At 35.7% G+C, this 19,434-nt stretch overlaps 1 protein-coding gene across 3 annotated transcripts in view; it reads right to left on the bottom strand.

The window, feature by feature from the left end:
- The window catches only part of PCCA (propionyl-CoA carboxylase subunit alpha), a 233,271-nt gene that overhangs the window by 177,756 nt on the left and 36,081 nt on the right, over positions 1–19,434 (bottom strand). For all 3 annotated transcript variants that reach the window (XM_060686585.2, XM_060686586.2, XM_034418252.3), the window contains 2 exons: positions 15,353–15,466; positions 13,477–13,530 (listed from right to left, as the gene is read on the bottom strand). In XM_060686585.2, the coding sequence (XP_060542568.2) occupies positions 13,477–13,530; positions 15,353–15,466 (168 nt within the window). The remainder of the gene's footprint in view (positions 1–13,476; positions 13,531–15,352; positions 15,467–19,434) is intronic.

The raw sequence follows: 19,434 nt of genomic DNA, 5'->3' as shown, positions 1-19,434 counted from the left end.
CTATAAAAGTAGTAACAAAAGGAGATTTAAAATAGGATATCCCACCTGCCATAATTTTATAGGCTTTATCTTTTTATTCTCATAATGCTCCATGCAACACTAATCAGTTATCTATTGGAAACTTCAGGACCTACTGAAAAGCCTGGCAGGGTATTTGGCTTTCAATTCTTCTACTCTGTTTATTCTCAATACAAGTATGTTCAACAGCCTTAGAAAAAGCCCTTGAACAAGAACAGTCACTTAGCAATGAAATGTAAATTACTGACATGGGCTGCAGCTTGGACTTGCCACTGCTAATGAGTGCAGTAAAAAAGGGAAACTGCATACTAGATTACTATAACCTTTTCACTTAACCCTATGTGTGCTGAAAGATACAATTCAGCCCATATCAAGAAATTCCACACAGTAGCTTTTTATTTATTCCAGTAATTCATATAATGACTGCTCATCAGACTCTCGGTGGATTACATTATAACATTAAAACACGACGTAACAAACAAACAAAAATTTTAAAAAAATGTTAGTTGCTATCCCCCAATTAAAAGTCTTCCTCTCTGTATAGAAAAGGACTGTTTTTCACCATTTCTGAAGGGTAAAAGGAGCACAAAGTTGATTGAAGGCGCCAAGCTGTTGTGGAGCAAGGGGGATATCCCAACTCTCTTGACTGCTTATGGAGTGGGTATATTGGCTGCCTTCTGTTCTGGCTATAGAGTGTAGAATGGATATGAAGTCCAGACAAGGATACAAGCCATAAGAGGCTTGATAAGCAATCATCATTAGCTTGACACCACTGCAGCCTCTGTCAAATAGGCATTATTCTGCTGAACATACATACACACATTCTAATTAATGCACACCCTTGAATTCTGTGCCAGCTACAGATTTTGGCTTATCTAGGGCAGCTTGACATAAAGTAAAAGGCAATATAGTCTGAGAGATGACAAGAGCATAGATCATTGTTGTTCGGCATTACTTGATCCAAGAAACAATGCAACTAGTAGACAAATTAGAGCAGGCCGAACACTCTTCTGGCCACAGCCTTCATATGTTCTTCTAGCAGTATCTCCAGGTTGTGCATCTGTTTCTTCAGGGGAAGTACAATCCTACCCAGAGCAATTTATGAAATGTGCATGGACGCAACAGTAAGTCTGCCTTGCTGGGATTAAGTCTGTATGGTCTGTCCATATAGACATTCCACCAGCAATTGCCACTAGCCACTAGGTAAAGACTTCTGCCATATCTCCTGCAGAAGAGCCTGGCCAAAGCCATGGAGGAGGAAAGCAAGGGTGGCTGTATTACCCTTCATAAACATCAGCTTAGTTCTAAAAAGAGAGGAGGAATAAGAAAGAAAATCAAACACTGATTCTCTTTGCTGTAAGGAGGGTGGGGGAGGAGGAATAAATTCTTTGATGATTGGAAGATTCTGAGGAATCTTTCAAGATTCTGTTGTTGTCCTTGCAAAAATAAAAGTAGAGTTCTAGTAACCTTTTTGCATTCTGTTTCCCAGCCTGTCTATCTGATAGGGATGACACCTCCTGCTTGGTGGGATGAGAGAGAATAAAACTGGTACTATCAGCATGTTGATATTTAACATAAACCAACAAATTACTTTCCCAAACACCTTCAAGTAAATGTTAAATAAAATGGAGTCTCTATGGCCCTCATCACAGAACTGCCCAAGAGCTCAATCCATTTCTTAAGTTGTTGTTACAGGAAGAAAAAAAAAATCAACAGCATTATGTAGGCTGCCTAGAGTTGCACAAAACAAAAGTGGGATATAAATCTAGTATCAGTCAATCAATAAGTGAATCTTCTCTTGCCCCAAAAGCACCAACTGGAATGGCACACTTTTGAAGGACTAGAACAACTATAAAGCAATGTCTCTATTGTCAAATTCTATAACAACATAACTCTGCTCACAAGTAAGCTTCACTAGATTCAATCAAGCTTATTTCCAAATAAGTATGTGCAAAATTGCATTTGCAGATAAAATAGCAGTTGGCTGCATTATCAAATCCTAAAGACAACCCGCTGAATTAAATATGTCCTCTTCTTTTGTTGGCTATATAATTATCTTGTCTGAAGTTATTGTGTACTTACCTTCCTCCTCAAAGGAAACAGGACAAAGACAATTTAAAGATTTTTGAACATAGTATTTTAATCTGAGTCTTCAAATTTAAATGTACTTTATAAAAGACATCCAAAAGACATGACTTAAATGGGGGGACTGAAGTATTTAAGTTCTTCAAACTTTAGACCAATAGATGTGATTTGTATATAAGCATGTTTGAAGATTAAGACGGTTACTGAAACTATTTCCAGCTTCAGCTGGAAATCATTATCCTCTGATTATGTAAATTTACTTTCTATGCAATAATTTAGCTTTTAACTTTATCTTAGGCATTTAATTCTAAAATCAGTTTCCAGCATTGTACATTTATCTATATAATTCAGACTCCAATATTTGGAATATTTTTTCTACACCTATCTTTTCTGAAAATAGGCAATATATTTCCTGTATTATAAAAAGAAATTCTAAGCTAGCAGATCCATAAGATATATGTAATGGCTTGGTATCAGAACGGAACTGAGTAATAGTTTTCTTATTACACTTCACAAGATAGAGGCCTGCACTGACTAAGATTTAAAGCAGGATTAGGGTCTAATGCAGGGGTGTCAAATTCACGGCCCGCAGGCCGGATGCATCACGTACTGGCCCCGCTCCCGGTTTAGCAAAGGGGAAAAAAAGTCCTGATACCTCACATGATGACGCCGTGACGACACGAGTTTGACACCCCCTGGTCTATTGCTTCTTCTGAGAGAGATCTCCAACCAATTATGAATGGGACTAAATCCATGCTGTATAAATGGGTCAGCCCCTTCCTTCTTCCTGCTCATCACTTCTCTATATCAGAGGTCCAAATGGAAATTGCAGGAAGGTTTTAAAATTGGGCTCAGGGCAAAAATAGAACTGATAGATTCAATTATAAAAATATATTTACCTTGGTTAAGAAAAATATTTCTATCATTTAAAATCATTTACATATATGCTTGTGCCAACTATACTCCAAGTTATATTTCAGTTTGATAAGTTGTACACAAAACAGGGACTAATGAAGGTACATATATGGACCTATTGGTACATCCATGCTTCTCCAATGAAGTAACTTGAGTGTAAGAAATAATTCTTACAAAAAAATAGATCATAAAACCATAAATAAAGGAAGTCTGATTTCCTTCATTTATAGAGAAATGAAAAATCCTATTGACATATAGTGCTACTTGTCACTTTATGACATACAAATGCATATCCAAGAATAAAATGAATCCTGGCTGCATTACTAAAAATTCGGCCAAGAATACTGTCACCAATCTTACAATCCAAATCCTGAAAACCACCAGATTGCTAGGAAATGAGCCAGGGGGAAATAATGATTGCAAAATTGCCAAATTTGGCAGCTACATAGAACATAATAGCTTCACAACAACATGAACAAATGCTTTTGTTTCATTGTTTTATATTTAGGGAAATTGCCAACTAATGCCAGCCCTGGGACAGTGTAGTGGGAAAACCATTTGCTTCAGAATAAAAAATACTTTCTATGAAAGTTCAAACCATCCAACTTCACACCTCCTTTTCTTCAATAAAAAAGAGGGTCAGTTTTTAGTATAATAAATTGGTTATTCAAATAAAGACTACATGTTGCACTAAAATGACAAGTTACTGCTTGGAAGCCAATTTAATGGATCAACTCATTCTATATTTAAGAATGGAGAGAAGCTTAGTAAAACTACAACAAAACTCCTACTAGAATTAGTTTTTCATTTGATGAGGGAGTAAATTTCATAAATAAATCCTTGTTTCATTAACAAGTAATATGTTCTTATTCTGAGGGACCGGGATCTAATACTGACCTAAGGTAAATGCTTTCCACGTTTCAAAGCCTGAGCAAAGGACACAGGTCAGAATACACAAGCAGGACCAAAGCTGGGAAGCTGTTACTCTTTTTTCACTGTGATTATTATGTTATGTCAACATATGTTATTTATATTTTTTTTAATTTATTTTTATTTATTTTTTTTAATTTGATTTATATGCCGCCCTTCTCTGGAGACTCAGGGCGGCTTACAATGCGTTAAGCAATAGCCTTCATACTTTTGTATATTGTATATTGTATATTGTATATTTACATAGTCAATGTAAACGCCAAGAAAACAGTATTTCCAATAAGGGCAGCAACGAAACAAAATTTAGTTACACCTAATAAACTATAACTATTTGAAATACAATTCATCATCAGGGGCAGCCAATCTACCCAAGGCAAAAACGGATATATTAGCATATCATTGCATCTTGACATAAAGTTATGTATTAATAATTTTAAATGCAGAATGCAACTCATAAATATAAACGCAACGGATGAACTAACAGGGTTCTTCCTAATTTTTCAAAGTGCCCCCAATGCTACTTGCCACTCAATGCTGTGCACTTATTGCTGCTTCCCATTACAAACATGGACCCACCATTTTTTACATAGCACCACTTCCAAGCCTAATTATTATCATGGTGTGAGGTGCACTAGCCTTTTAACATACATAAGAAGCACAGCATGGTCATTTGGTAGAGTAATGTATGCATTTTCTCTCCCAATTCAACAAACATCACTAGGGAGAACTCTTCAAATTAAAAAAGCAAACATATGCAGCAGATTATTATGTATAAGCCCCTTGGACATTCAAGTATTAGGCATTTAGAAGCCACCTCAAGTTTCTGCATAAGTGTACAGATTTCCATTATCTTTTAATATCCCCTAAAAGAAAACTGCCTCTTGGTGCAAGTATGCAGAACTGTCTCTGTTGAATATCTTATTAAGTACTAAAGACGATGAATGAAAAGGTGTGCACATTTAAATAGGACTCTGAATGTTTTTAAAAGGATATTAGGTATTTTATGGGCTGAAAACACTCTACACCCTCCTGTCTTATAAAAACATGTGGATACCTGAAGCTCAGCATGAGAAAAGGATGGGACACAAAGTGCAGCTTCATGAGTACATAGCTTGCTTCAGCTCTGGTAAACTGCAGATTACAATAATGCATTTTATGCACTATGCCTTTAAAAGCTATACAGTATGCAGTTACCAGATTACTAACTGGGCCTTGGTGTTATAGTTACATTATATGTATGCTTTCCTACTGAATTATTTCCAAACTGCGGCAAATCAAAATGCTGGGTTTTGATCACTGAAGCTGTTTATAATGTATAATCAGTGTATCTGAGGAATTATTTGTTTGTTTGTTTTATTTATTGGCCACCCATCTTACCATAGGGTAACTCTGGGCAGCTTACAGTCACACACACACACACACTATGTCTGTCTGTCTGTCTGTCTATCTCTCTATCTATCATCTATCTATCTCTATACCATAGATAAAACGTAAATAATTAACATTAACAGTAAAAACTGAGAGCAGGCGCAGAGTGGCGGGAGGTGGGATTACTCCATCAACTACCTCCACTGCGCTGTTGCCCCAAGCGATTTTTATCAATGTGCACACTATCTCTACCTCTACTATCTAAAGAGGTAAATTACCAGCAGATTATGACCCTATTTGTAACAACTCTTGATCCTGAATGCTCTCCCTAGAAAAATTGGTCTAGCACCGTGATGGCGAACCTATGGCACGCGTGCCGCAGGTGGCACTTGGAGCCATATTGATGGGCACGCGAGGTCCCACCAGAAGTTGGCAAACGGGCCATTTCCAACCTCCAGAGGGCCTCCAGGGGGGTAGGAAAGGCCATTTTTGCCTTCTCTAGGAGTCTGGGGGGAGCATAAAATGGGCCTACTGGGCCCACCGGGCCATCGCGTGCCAAAAGCAGGGGGAGCCCAGGGCGGCATGTGTGAATGTGCAGGGGGCGGGGTGCATAGAATTATGGGTGTGGGCACACACACAGGCAACTTCCCTCCGCTTTTGGCACGCGATGGCAAAAAGGTTAGCCATCACTGGTCTAGCATCTTCTTTGCTGGCCTTTCAGCCCCTAATGGAATATTATTTTTCTGTTTAATTTCAGTCCTTCTAATTATTTTATGGTAGTGTGTGCTACCTGCTCTAATATATGCCAGTGAAACATGGAAACTAACCTCACAATTGATACAAGTGCCATGGAAAGACATGTGCTCGGCATTACAAGACAAGATAGAAAGACTTGCACATGGATTAGAGAACAAACAAAAGTATACGATATCATCAAGAGAGTAAAAGAATTGAAATGGAAATGAGCTCATCACATAGCAAGAAGAGCTGATGGCAGGTGGACCAAGGCAGTCGTAGAATGAATCCCACTTGATAACAAGCATCCACAAAATAAGATGGATTGATGACATCAGCAAGTATTGTGGGCCCAATTGGCAAATGAAAGCTCAGGACTGTATTGGTTGAAAACATGCAGAAGAGGCCTTCATCCTGCAGCGGCTAGACAATGACTAAAATGATGATGATGATGAATCGTTTTATGGATCCTTTATGGATGTTATATGGCTTCATAGCTTTCAGCCATCTTATTTTATCTGACTTGTAAAATTTTTATCCTAATTTGGAAATTTTAAGGACAATTATTAAAATATGTTTAAACAATTATACAGTAACAATGAAATATTTTCTATTTTCTCTGCCACCCCAAAGAAAAACATTAAAACATTAAAAAAAAAAACCAAGAAAAAAGATTAAAAAACCAAAAAAATCAGAGTATGACAAGACCTTCCCTCCAACCAAAGTAGCCATCAGAGAACCAGACATTAATATCCTGATACACAATATCTCGCTTTTGCAACGTATTGTCTAGTATGATGTTCAAAATGAGGCCCAAGCAGAGCATATGCTTCAATTATCCTCTTCTACTTACGAATCCAATGAATAAGTAACTTTTCTACCATCTGAATCTTCTCCCACTTTCCTTTAATCCAGATAAAGGAAGGAGACAGAAAGAGTAGGAAATTAAAACACCATCACAAATTATGATAGAGGAAAATCTTTGGATGGAAAATGACAAAACCCCTCCCAAGTTGCAGTCACATCAATTAAGATAATGAAAAAAGAGGCAGAACAATTGTTGTTGTTGTTGTTGTTGTTGTTGTTGTTGTTGTTGTTGTTGTTGTTGTTGTTATTATTATTATTATTATTATTATTATTATTATTATTATTTAATCTTTAGTGAGTTTCACAGCCTTTGAGGCTGGTTAATAGCTCAGCAGCTCGAGTCCTAACCAAGGACCTAGGAACTGTTAAGGTATCGTCGGAGGATGTAAGCTGTTCCGAGTAAGGTGGTTTTTTGTAGTCAAAATGTTCAAGTCCGGCAAATTTAGAATTTCTAAATAGGGGGGTAGCCCTTTGGGTATTGCTCCAAGGGCTCCAATTACAATCGGGACAACACACAATTTCTTTTTCCACAGTTGCTCAACTTCAATTTGCAAGTCCCGGTACTTTGTGATTTTTTCTTGCTGCTTATCTTCAATCCGTGCATCACCAGGTATTGCAATGTCAATGAACCATACTTTTTTCTTTTCAACTATTGTTATGTCAGGTGTGTTGTGGACCAAGTGCCTGTCAGTCTGAATCCTAAAGTCCCACAAGATCTTGAGTTTCTCATTCTCTAAAATTTTCTCAACCTGATGTTCCCAGTGGTTTTTGCTGTACTCAAATCCAAACTTCTCGCACAATTTCCAGTGAATGATCTTAGCAACAGATCATGGCGTTGTAGGTAGTCAGTTTGTGAAATTTTGCTGCACCCACTGATCAGGTGGTCAAGTGTCTCATCTTTCTCATTGCAGAGGCGACATTTGCTGTTGGTGGTAACATGTTGAATTTTTGCCTTCGTGCAGTTTGTGGCTAGGGCTTGTTCTTGAGCTGCCAAAATAAAGCTTTCTGTTTCTTTTTTCAGTACTCTTGATCTTAACCAGTTCCAAGTTAGTTTCTGGTCAGCTTTGCCTTCAATACTTTTCAAGTATTGGCCATGCAGAGCTTTGCTTTTCCAATTTTCAGCTCGCTGCTCTATTATCATTAATAATTATTATTATTATTATTATTATTATTATTATTATTCAATTATTATTATTATTATTATTATTATTAATTGTGCCATATTGCCCATCGGACGTTGGTGATCATATTGGCAAATATTAGGGAAGACAAATAAGTTTTAGGAAGACAGAGAAAAATTAGATGAAAAATAAGAGCATTGAACAGGAAAAATAAATGCATGTAGCAACAAATAATACCGTAGATTTGGATGACAGAAAAGAGGACTTGGAAAATGAAACAAATATTGTAGTACAGAAAAGAATAGGGATATACACTATAAGAGGTTAAGGAGATAAATAAAATATACCTAGAGGCAGGCCATTCAGCAGTTGTGCCAAACAAATCTTGAAGATATCAGTTAGTTATAGAATGATCTGTAAAATATTAACTGGATACAGTGGAACCAAGCAGGTATCTAAAATTCTATGTTTCTATTTTATCAATAGTATACAGTTCCTGCTCCACTAGAGCATAGGTTCCATCTTCATTCAAGCTGATGTGGATACTGCACTTCCACTGAATGAAGAAGTACAGTATTTTCCCAGTAGAAAAATAGCTCACATAAATCCTAAATCCTGTACTACAGCAATCCCCAACCTTTCTGACTCTGTTGATCGGCAATAGCGGTGGCAGGGGGGAGGGGCTGGTTTCGTATGCGCAACTCAATCCTGCACCTGTGCAAATGGAGCTTTGAGCGCTTGCCCTTCGCTTGCATGGCCCGTTTCTTATCAGGCCACGGACCAGTACCAGGCCGCGGACCAGGGTTGAAGGTTGAGGGCCTCTTCTGTACTAGATGCTATTATGATGCTTTATAAGAAACTCAAGAGGGTAAACATATACAGTATAATACTCCTTCCTCTTCTTTTTTCCACAAAAACAACCCTGTGAGGTGGGTTGTTCCACTTTTTCATCATATATTTCCATATTTTAACTGAATTCACAGGAAACTGTCAGGAAATAGGATCAATTTCACTTTCCTGTTCTACTTAACCATAGTAATAATAATGGTTGAAATGCAAATTTGTATATAACATTTAAAAAGCAATAATAGCTATTATGCCATGAAAACCATTCAAAATGCCTAACTGGATCATACCATTATTAGGACCAATCCAACTTTCAAGTGCTACAGATTTCTTTTACTTGGCAAGATGTTTAAAAAAGGAAAAGATAAAGAAACAAGGGAGTCTAGAACTTAGGCTAAAATTTTCAGCCACGATCTCTGTATTTAAAAAGTCTCAAGGTGGCCTTACAGTCTGCAAGCCACCATCAGCTGATACACCCAGCGTTCAGAAACAAGCAAAGAAAAAGATGTTCTCTCCTGCTCTGAAGAAAAAAGCAATTTAGTCCCTAATCTGCCTCTTACTCTGGCAGGTCATATCACATCGCAGAAAAGCTGAATGTAATTTTGATGATCCAATAGATCAGTGATGGTGAACCTTTTTGGCACCAAATGCCAAAAATGGAGTGTGTGTGCGCGCACATCTGGGCCGGAAACCGGAAAAGGAGCTGCCCAGGGCGCATGCGCACGCCCGAAAACAAACTTCCGGTTTCAGCTACTGAACTTCCAGTTTCAGCCAGCTACCCTTCCGGGTTTCTGACACACATGCGCACGTGACGATCAACTGGCTGGTGCGCATGCTCACACTGGAAAACGGAAGACCAGCTAGAAGATCTTCTAGTTTACAGCACTGCTGCATGCAAAAAGGCCAGCTGATTGTCGCGCAAGCATGCGCACCAGAAACCCAGAAGAGGAACAGGCATCGCCACGCTTGCCAAGTGACATGGCTCCGTGTGCCACTTCAGGCACGCATGCCATAGGTTCGCCATCACGGCAATAGATAAATATTAAGCCAAATTAATTTTACCTCTAAGTCAAATGAATATAATAACAAAAAGAGTGCAAAGGAAGCATTTCTTTTGTTGCTCTCCCCTTCCTCCCACCAACCCTTTGGGGGCGCTTTTTTGTGTGTGCATATTTTGGGGAGTTTAATGGACATAATGAATGAGAAACCTTGCAGGTCACTCAGACAACTAATTTTATCCCAAAAAACCCTGGTGTCCATTTTTTGAGAGCAATTCTCAACATCTCACAGAAAGCCTATTAAAACCCCCACTGTTCTGGAAGTTCTACACTCAAATCCAAATCTTCACTCAGCCCAAAATAGAAATAGCAATAGCACTTAGACTTATATACCACTTCATAGTGCCTTACAGCCCTTCTCTAAGCGGTTTACATAGTCAGCATATTGCCCCCAACAATATTGTCCTCATTTTACCAACCTCTGAAGGATGGAAGGCTGAGTCAACCTTTAGCCAGTGAGGATTGAACTCCTGGCAGTGAGCAGAGTCAGCCTGCAATACAGCATTCTAACCACCACGGCTCATAAAAATTCACTCACAAAAGGTGTGAGTGAATTCATTTCCTAAAAATATAGGGAGGAGGAGCTATTGCATCATTCTGAATATCTACTTTATAAAAGGCCTTTCTCATCCAGTGTACATAACACCATCCCAGTATAGTGCATTGGTTGGTAACCTAGGTGCTGCATGCTGTTGCAAATGCTTCTGGACACACTGAAGTTAAGCATCACAAAAAATAAACTGAAGAACTACTATACTGACGGGGTTATATTCACAATTGTCTTTTATAATATTCTAGTTAGTTGCAAAAATATATTTTGTAACGTATTAGTGAATTGCTTATTTTAGGGAATGCATGTACTGCAAAATTGGGAAATCGACTAAATCATGTCCTAACACAATTAAATTGTTTATTTTGTTTTTGACAATTAAATCAAGATTTAAATCTTAGCCAATATCTTCCACGCAAAAAAGAACAAGTTGCTACTTAATGGAACTTATTTGATAAATATTACAATCTGTTTCTGAATTACAGTATGTAATATATATATATATATATATATATATATATATATATATATATATATATATATATATATATATATATATATATATATATATATTACATACTGTAATATATATATATATATCATAAAGAAATAAAGGGAGACTAGTATAGATCTATTTCAAGCTATTTAGCTCTCATCAGCTAGCCATATCCTTACTTGGGTTCGAACTTGGGCTTCCTGCATGTTAGGCATATATAAATATATAAATACACACACACACACAAGATTATATGTGTGTGTGTGTGTGTGTATGTATGTGTATGTATTGGCCCCCACGGAGAGGGCGTGTAACTTGGGTGTCCTCCTGGACGCACGGCTGTCTTTAGAAGAGCACATGACGGCCGTGGCCAGGGGGGCTTTCTATCAGGTTCGCCTGATACGCCAGTTGCGCCCCTTTCTGGATCGGGACTCCTTATGCACGGTCACTCATGCCCTCGTCACTTCCCGCCTGGACTACTGCAATGCTCTCTACATGGGGCTCCCCTTGAGGAGCACCCGGAGGCTCCAACTGGTGCAGAATGCAGTCGTGTGGGTACTTATGGGGCGACATGGCGCTCCCATGTAACACCTCTCCTGCGCGAGCTGCATTGGCTTCCAGTGGTCTTCCGGGTGCGCTTCAAGGTACTGGTTATCATCTTCAAAGCGCTCCATGGCTTAGGGCCCGGTTATTTATGAGACCACCTTCTGCCACCGATAACCTCCCACCGGCCAATACGCTCCCACAGAGAGGGTCTCCTCAGGGTGCCGTCGGTCAGGCAATGTCGACTGGTGACCCCCCAGGGAAGAGCCTTCTCTGTGGGGACACCCGCCCTCTGGAATGAGCTACCCCCAGGGATACGACTGATCCCAGACCTCTGAACCTTTCGCCGGGCTCTAAAAACGTTCCTATTTCGGCAAGCCGGGCTGGCTTAACATTTTTTATTGGTGAATTTTATGGGTAAGGGGTTTTAAATTGGGGAAAGCCATTAGGGATTTAATTTTGTTTTAAATGTATTTTAATGTTTATACTGTATGTTTTTTAATCTTGGCTGTTCACCGCCCCGAGTCCTTCGGGAGAGGGGGCGGTATAAAAATATTAAAAATAAAATTATATATATATATATATATATACATATACATATACATATACATATACATATACATATACATATACATATACATATACATATACATATACATATACATATACATATACATATATATATATATATATATATATATATATATATATATATATATATATATAATCTTCAGGAAGTAGAAGCAGTAACATTCATTTTTATTTTATTATTGTTATATTTTTACTCTGAAAATTTCCATATAATAGCACTTTAGCACATACATTGTCTGCAGATATTCCAATAATCCATGTCAATAGATTTTTTTTCCCCACTGTTTGGTGAGTTAGCTATTTTTTATTTCAGCTGTAGCTCTTAGCAGACCAACAAATAGCCACTGAATACAAGAGTACATAGACATTATGACTGCATATATTCTTTGGTTCTTAGCTATAATCTGGTGTCTATTATTCTCCTTCTAATCAAAATGCGGAAAAAGGAGCATTTTACTTTGTAATAAATAAATGAATACATAAATGTGCTAATAATTATTACTTCTTCATAATCTGGCCTTCTGATCAAATGCTTCAACAACATTAATAACAACATGAAATCCAAATTCAGTAGAATTTATATGTAGGTATGTGGGCGTAAATCTATTATGTTAGTTGCTCAGATACATTGACTGATACTTTCTAGGAAATACATAAATAACATTGTAAAAAACATAATATTCATGACAATGAGTACCAATTTTTTAAAATCCATCTGAATGCAATAGTTCAGAGGCAATATTATAATAAAATTAAACAGAATATAATCAATAACTTATCCCAGACATCTTTGTATGATTTCTGAAGTCACAATTCTTTTCAAAAGTAGTTATTTCCAAACGATAGTCTATGCTAAATTAGCAAATGTCATTATTCTTTGTCCCTAGATAATTAATTTGTTTCATGGGAAGCAAGTTAAATAGCCCAAAGAAGGAAGGAATTAATTCATGGATACTATATAGTATTTTTTTTTACTAATTCATGCTAACTTTGTTGTTGTTGCTGCTGCTATTGCTTAAAAAAAACAAGGTGCAAAACTTTCACCACGCATAGCAAGCTTTAAATAAATATATTTTGGATTTTTAAAAAATAAAACGAAGCTTTACACGATCGCAGCTGCTCCCCCACCCCCAAGAGTCATAATTCATGGGGAACCTGCTTTCTTTCCTCTCAACTTTCATTCCTCTCCAGTAAATGCTGGGAAGGTGGGGGAGGGAGAGAAGAAGTAATTTTAATCTCTGATTTCAACTTCAGCGTATAAATCATACCACTAATAAGATATATACCATAGTCTGCACCTATGTACAACATAATTTCTCTGAGGAAATAACTGTAATAATTTTTTAAAATTACCAAACACTTGGAGAATTCTTTATTTTCTGAAAGGAATCCATATCCTGGGTGAACCTTAAAAAAATAAAAGACAAAATTAAGTTTTCTAATGCCAGGCATGCAGAAGCTTAATTTGCACGCTATATTCTCAGCTTTTACTTTATATTAGATGAATTTATTCTGCTGAATTATTTATTTTAAAATTCATTGTGAAAAAATATCTATTTGAAATTTCTGCACTAATTACATTAAAAAAAAACTCAATTCATCTACTATATCTAGCACCCTTAGGCCCAATTTACATATGTGGCACCTTTAAAAAAATAAGCAAAAAGCATATCAATTTACTTAAAATTACATAATAAAGCAGGTCTCCCAACATTACATGATCTGTGTGACATCATGCCAAGTCACATATTTCTGATTTAATACTCTGCATGTAAGTGTATACAGTTAATTTATAGAGAACACCTAACATATATATTTTAGATACACTAAATATGGATTGGCCTAGTTGAAAACATTAACCTTCAAAGAAATAGATATTTTACTAGTTTTCTATTTATTTTATTTCCACTTAATTAAACCATTCCCATAATTCATTACATTTCTTTCAACATAACGTTTTCCACACCATTCAAGTCTGTAATATCTCTGCTTTACCAAGTTTAGAGTTTGTTTTTCTCTCTAAATCATTTTCTTAACTGTTGCTTCACCCACGTTCGTAGCTATATCATCAGTATGAATGCAAAGTTTCAAAGAAAACAGAATATAAAATCTGTAGACTGAAATAAAATGTCAACGTGCCCCTACACCAAAATAATGAATACATTATGCAAATCTCTATACAACAAACAACACTTCATATAATTACAAAACACAGCAATGTGAAAAAATAATCAGTTTCATAATTTGAATCATATGTAAATTCACAACTAAGAAAATATATGCAGTGAACTAAAGATGAAAGCCTGAACTATTTTTATCTCTATTAAGTCTTCTTAACTAACAATGTAAACATCTGCAGTGTCTGTTGGCTAATTAATGTTGTTTGCCATTTTTCCACCCCCTCCCCCTTTGCAAATGCGCCATACTGAAACATTTATTTCAAAAGAAATGATAATGCTAATTGAGACACTCCAGGGTAATTGCTGGTGTTGGCCGACTCCCATCCCTCGCATTTTATTTAAAGATGCTTTTGCATTCAGCGGTTCTGAAGATCACATTTGCATTCAATGATGCAATAACAGCCCTAAAAGTATGTTGTTGTTGTTGTTGTTGTGGTTGTTGTTTAAAAAAACAAACATTCCTATAAAATTTTGAATCTAGTCCTAATTCAGCAGAAGAAACAGAATAGATGGAACTAATATGAACACTGATCTACTCCAATACATTTCATCAGTAACACAATACATTTAAAAATAATAACTGGATGCACCATGTATTTCCACGCAAGTGTTTTGCCGCGTGCACATTCTCACACAGGCGAGATCATAAAAAAGTTTGAAAATAAAACTATTGTTAAAAATAAAATCACACGCTATTGTAGGGAAGATCCAAACAAGAAGCTATGGCACAGAAAGGGTTAGTGCTCTAAACTAATTGGGATTTTTTTTTCCCCAGCAAATTTGGAAATGAACTGAAGCTGCTCCCTGGTGTGAAAGCTGAATCCAGCAGCCACCTGCAGGATCAGCGACCGGCACTGCCAGATGCTACAAAAGCCTTTGATTTCCAGTAGCAATTTCGGCCACATTTAACTCTTGTGACATGAACTAAACTGAAATAGCATATTCAATCATTCTTCACCTCACTTTTTTTTAATCTTTAAATACAAACTCTAGTGTCCTTGCTTTCTATATATGAAACAGCTGCAGAGGAGAGATTCATTCAGACTCACAGCTTGGGCCCGCGTTTTTTTAATGGCTTCCATGATAGCATCCATGTTGAGGTAGCTTTTACTAGTGGGAGCTGGGCCAACACAGACTGCTTCATCGGCCATTTTCACGTGGACCTGAAAAGACAAAATGACTACATTTTAATATACATGTGCCAGCCAATGTTTACTTCTATTTCCCTAAGCTATTAATGTTAAAGAATAAAAACCGATACAAATGGCAAGTGAATACATTGTGTAGATTATATGCACATATAAATCCCAGCACTCAAAATCAGATATACAAGAGAAGGATATAGATATGGATAATGAAGACAGGTACACACTGTGCAAATAAGGATATACAACAATAAATTTCGCTTTATACTGAAGCACAAGCATAAGGACATTATGCTAAATTCAGTGATATTTAGAGAATACACACACAAATACAAATCAGAATTTGTACACTGATCATCTATATGTAAATTCAGAGTCTAAAACCATTTTGTTAAATGTAACAGCCTAATATCTTACTACTTAACAACAAACATTCACGGCTAGTTCCATCTAAGCAGGCTCCCCAGGAAGTTGGGGATAATTAGAGTGAATTGAATGAAGGGATGCAGTGGTGTCCCTGCACAGCATCAGGTCAACTCCATGCCCAAATTAAAGCATATGACTAAAGAGTTCAATATCACTACACATGAACCAGAAAATCTTGAGATTTTTTAAAGCAACCTTAGATTCCCAAATTCATTCTGATCCTTTTTCACACAGACTATTGTCAATTATATTATTTCCAAGCAAATCTGAGCAATAAGCAATAGCTAAATAAAGTTTCAGAATCAATTTTGAAAAAAATACATGTTCTAAAACAGCTTATTTGTTTTGTATTTTAAAGACACTTGATCTTTTTTTAGAAATGATCAGAAAACATGTGATTGTAATAATTAGAAATGGAGAAAAGGCTTCCATTACTTTTATTAAATAAACAATATTTAAAATATTAGATAATATTCAATGAAGCATTGTAATGTAGTTATTTCATTTTTTTATTTATAGTCTATGACAGAACTAAATGTAAGGTAGTAATGGAAGTTAAAATTACATTTAGCAGCAAGTTCTTTTCATGAATTTAAATTTGTAATAAGCAACAACATCCAAATGTCAGACATCTGGAAGTATTAAAGAAGCAAAAGAAAATTTAAAGACTTGAACACTAAACCTAGTGTTTATTCTTATCAAAAGATATCTTAAATAGCTACTGAACTTAAATATAGATCTTGATGAACAGTTTATTATGTTACAGTATTGCAATATTCAAGTTCCTTAGTTACTCCAATCAGTAATAGACAATGCTACCATTCAAATGTTAATATATTCTGCATAAGGTTTATAAAATGCTATCCTTAACAAATATATAATTTTTCATTACAATGTAAGATACAAGAATCATATAAATATGCATTTTTTCTGAATTTCTCTGAAATTAGTATTTTTATTTTTATTTTTGTATTTTTTCTCATCTTAGTCAAAAAGTGGTAAATGATGCTTTAACTTCACTACTCTGATTTTTAAAAAATAGATGTATTCTTAATTATGAAAACAATCTAAGCAGCTTGGGAAATGCATATAACTTCAATATGCATTCCATTTTCCAATTATACAAAAGCTTAGGAGAATTTTCCCACTAAATTTTTAAAAAATGATCCACTGGCAATGATACCATTATACAATTCAAAAAGCATCCTAAATGATGTAACATTCAAAGCAGGATTGTCTACTGCAGTCCTTTGTACCCTTTTTAACTGCTGAAATGATTATTTTATTCTGAAATTAAAAATGATCCTATATTCATCTCCATTCTATTTTTACTCCAACAAATAATGGACATTTTTCAGAATGAACTTCTTCCCTTCTATTTCACCTGTACACATCTATAGTCAGCCCTTCTCTTGCAGAGAGGAGGAAGAGGAGGAGAAGGAAAAAACAAATATTTTGCTAAAATGTTTTCAGAGTTTATTTATATTAGAATTAAAATTTTAAACTCTGCCTTTCTATACTGTGATAGGTTAAAACAACACAGAATTACTTTAAGCAAAAAAGAAAAAAATTAAGACAATATATATTTTCCAACACAATAAAATTGCAAATTGCAGCCAATAAGGACAATAAATGTATCAGTACCTGTAAATAAACAAAGTCATGAAAATGGAGAAAAGTTATTAAATAAATATTTTAAAATATTAGATAATATTCAATGAAGCACTTGCAACATAGTTATTTTCGTTTTTTTAATTTGTAGTCTATGACAGAGCTAAATGTAAGATAGTAATGGAAGTTAAAATTATATTTAGTGGCAAGTTCTTTTGATGTATTTAAATTTGTAATAAATAACAACATCCAAATGTCAGACAAATAGAATAAAAAGAAGCAAAAGAAAATATAAAGACTTGAACACTAAACCTAGTGTTTATTCTTATCAAGAGATATCTAAATAGCTACAGAACTTAAATATAGATTTCGATGATGCAGTTTATTATGTTACAGTATTGCAATATTCAAGTTCCTTAGTATGAATAAACAAAACATCATGCAAAGTTTACAAGAAGTCAAGACACACCACTCTGTGAAAGCCATTCCACCATCTAGGCACCATGGTCTCATTCTTCCACTATTTCCTCTCCCCCCCCCCCACCATTATTGGGGCAACACAAAAGCTCCTGAAATTGACAACATTCAAACAATATTCAAGCAAAGGAAAAAAATTTGGGAAGAAGCAATAGCAGAAAGACTCCAATTAATCAGGAAGGGGAAAAAAAGCCAAAGATAGCATCCTTAACAAACATATTGACAAAACTGGAACAAAATTAACAAATGATTCTTTTAACTTTTATGAGCCATGGTGGCGCAGTAGTTAGAATGCGGTATTGCAGGCTAATTCTGCTGACTGCCAGCAGTTCGAACCTGACCGGCTCAAGGTTCACCCAGTTTTCCATCATTCCGAGGTTGGTAAAATGAGGACCCAGATTGTTGGGGGCAATATGCTGACTCTGTAAACTGCTTAGAAAGGGTTCTAAAGAACTATTAAGTGAACTATTAACTATTAACTATTAAGAACTATTAAAGTATATAAGTCTAAGTGATATTGCTATTGCTATTAACAAGTTTTCAACTGCAGCCTGGTCATAGTTTGTGTAAGTTTGTGTATTCTTTCCAAGGGAAGTCCCAATGCAGAAATCCAATATGGAGGTAACAATTATCAAATAGCTATGACTAAATCAGACAAAAATGAACTAATAGATGAACTGGGATATCAAATTAAGTTAGTTGGAAGCACTCTTGGCTACTATTCTCATCTGTACATCCAAACTGATGTTGTTATTTCTAAATAATTACAATTCTATCAAGGTCAAGTTGAATATGATTTACAAGTTGATCAGACACTTCAAATGATAATATTTATTTTTAGATGAATTAAATGTTTAAACTAAACACCCTAACTCATGCTGTCTCTGCATGAGTAGGTTATAGAAAGAAGACAAAATGTTTCTATTTACAGCAACCTCCAATTTTAATCTCAGAAGTCAGCACAGAAGTTAGATGAGGGAGAATGTAAATAGAGAAAGGTCATCCAGTGAACTTTAGGATGGAAGAGGTGTAAACCTATAATAATCTCCAATAATCAACAGTCTAACCAGTGAAATACAGAGGATTTTAAATTTGACAGCACTAACCAGCATTTCATGGCAGAAGATCTTCAGAAAGACTATTGCAAACAGCAGAAATTAGATCATTAGGTATACGTTAGGATGCCAATATAACTCTGATTTTCTTACTCTTGGGAGTTTAGAATATACTGATAAGAATTGCAAGAGAGGAGAATACAGTACTATACACTATTTTATTTAAATAATTTTAGATAATAAGATAAGAAAAGGAAGAAATGTATAAAAAATACATGATGCAGAAAAAAATTCCTTTCTTTGGAAATAGTTGAAAGCATGTCATTTCAACAGCAAAACATTATTTACTTATCTAGAATATTTGGAAGTTGCCTTTGCAGCTGTCCATAGAAACTGACAAAATACATAACCAATATG

The sequence above is a fragment of the Pantherophis guttatus genome, chromosome 5, assembly GCF_059756535.1.
Source record: "Pantherophis guttatus breed Tessera chromosome 5, ASM5975653v1, whole genome shotgun sequence".
NCBI classification, from domain to species: domain Eukaryota; kingdom Metazoa; phylum Chordata; class Lepidosauria; order Squamata; family Colubridae; genus Pantherophis; species Pantherophis guttatus.
This window is presented reverse-complemented; position numbering and strand designations above follow the sequence as displayed.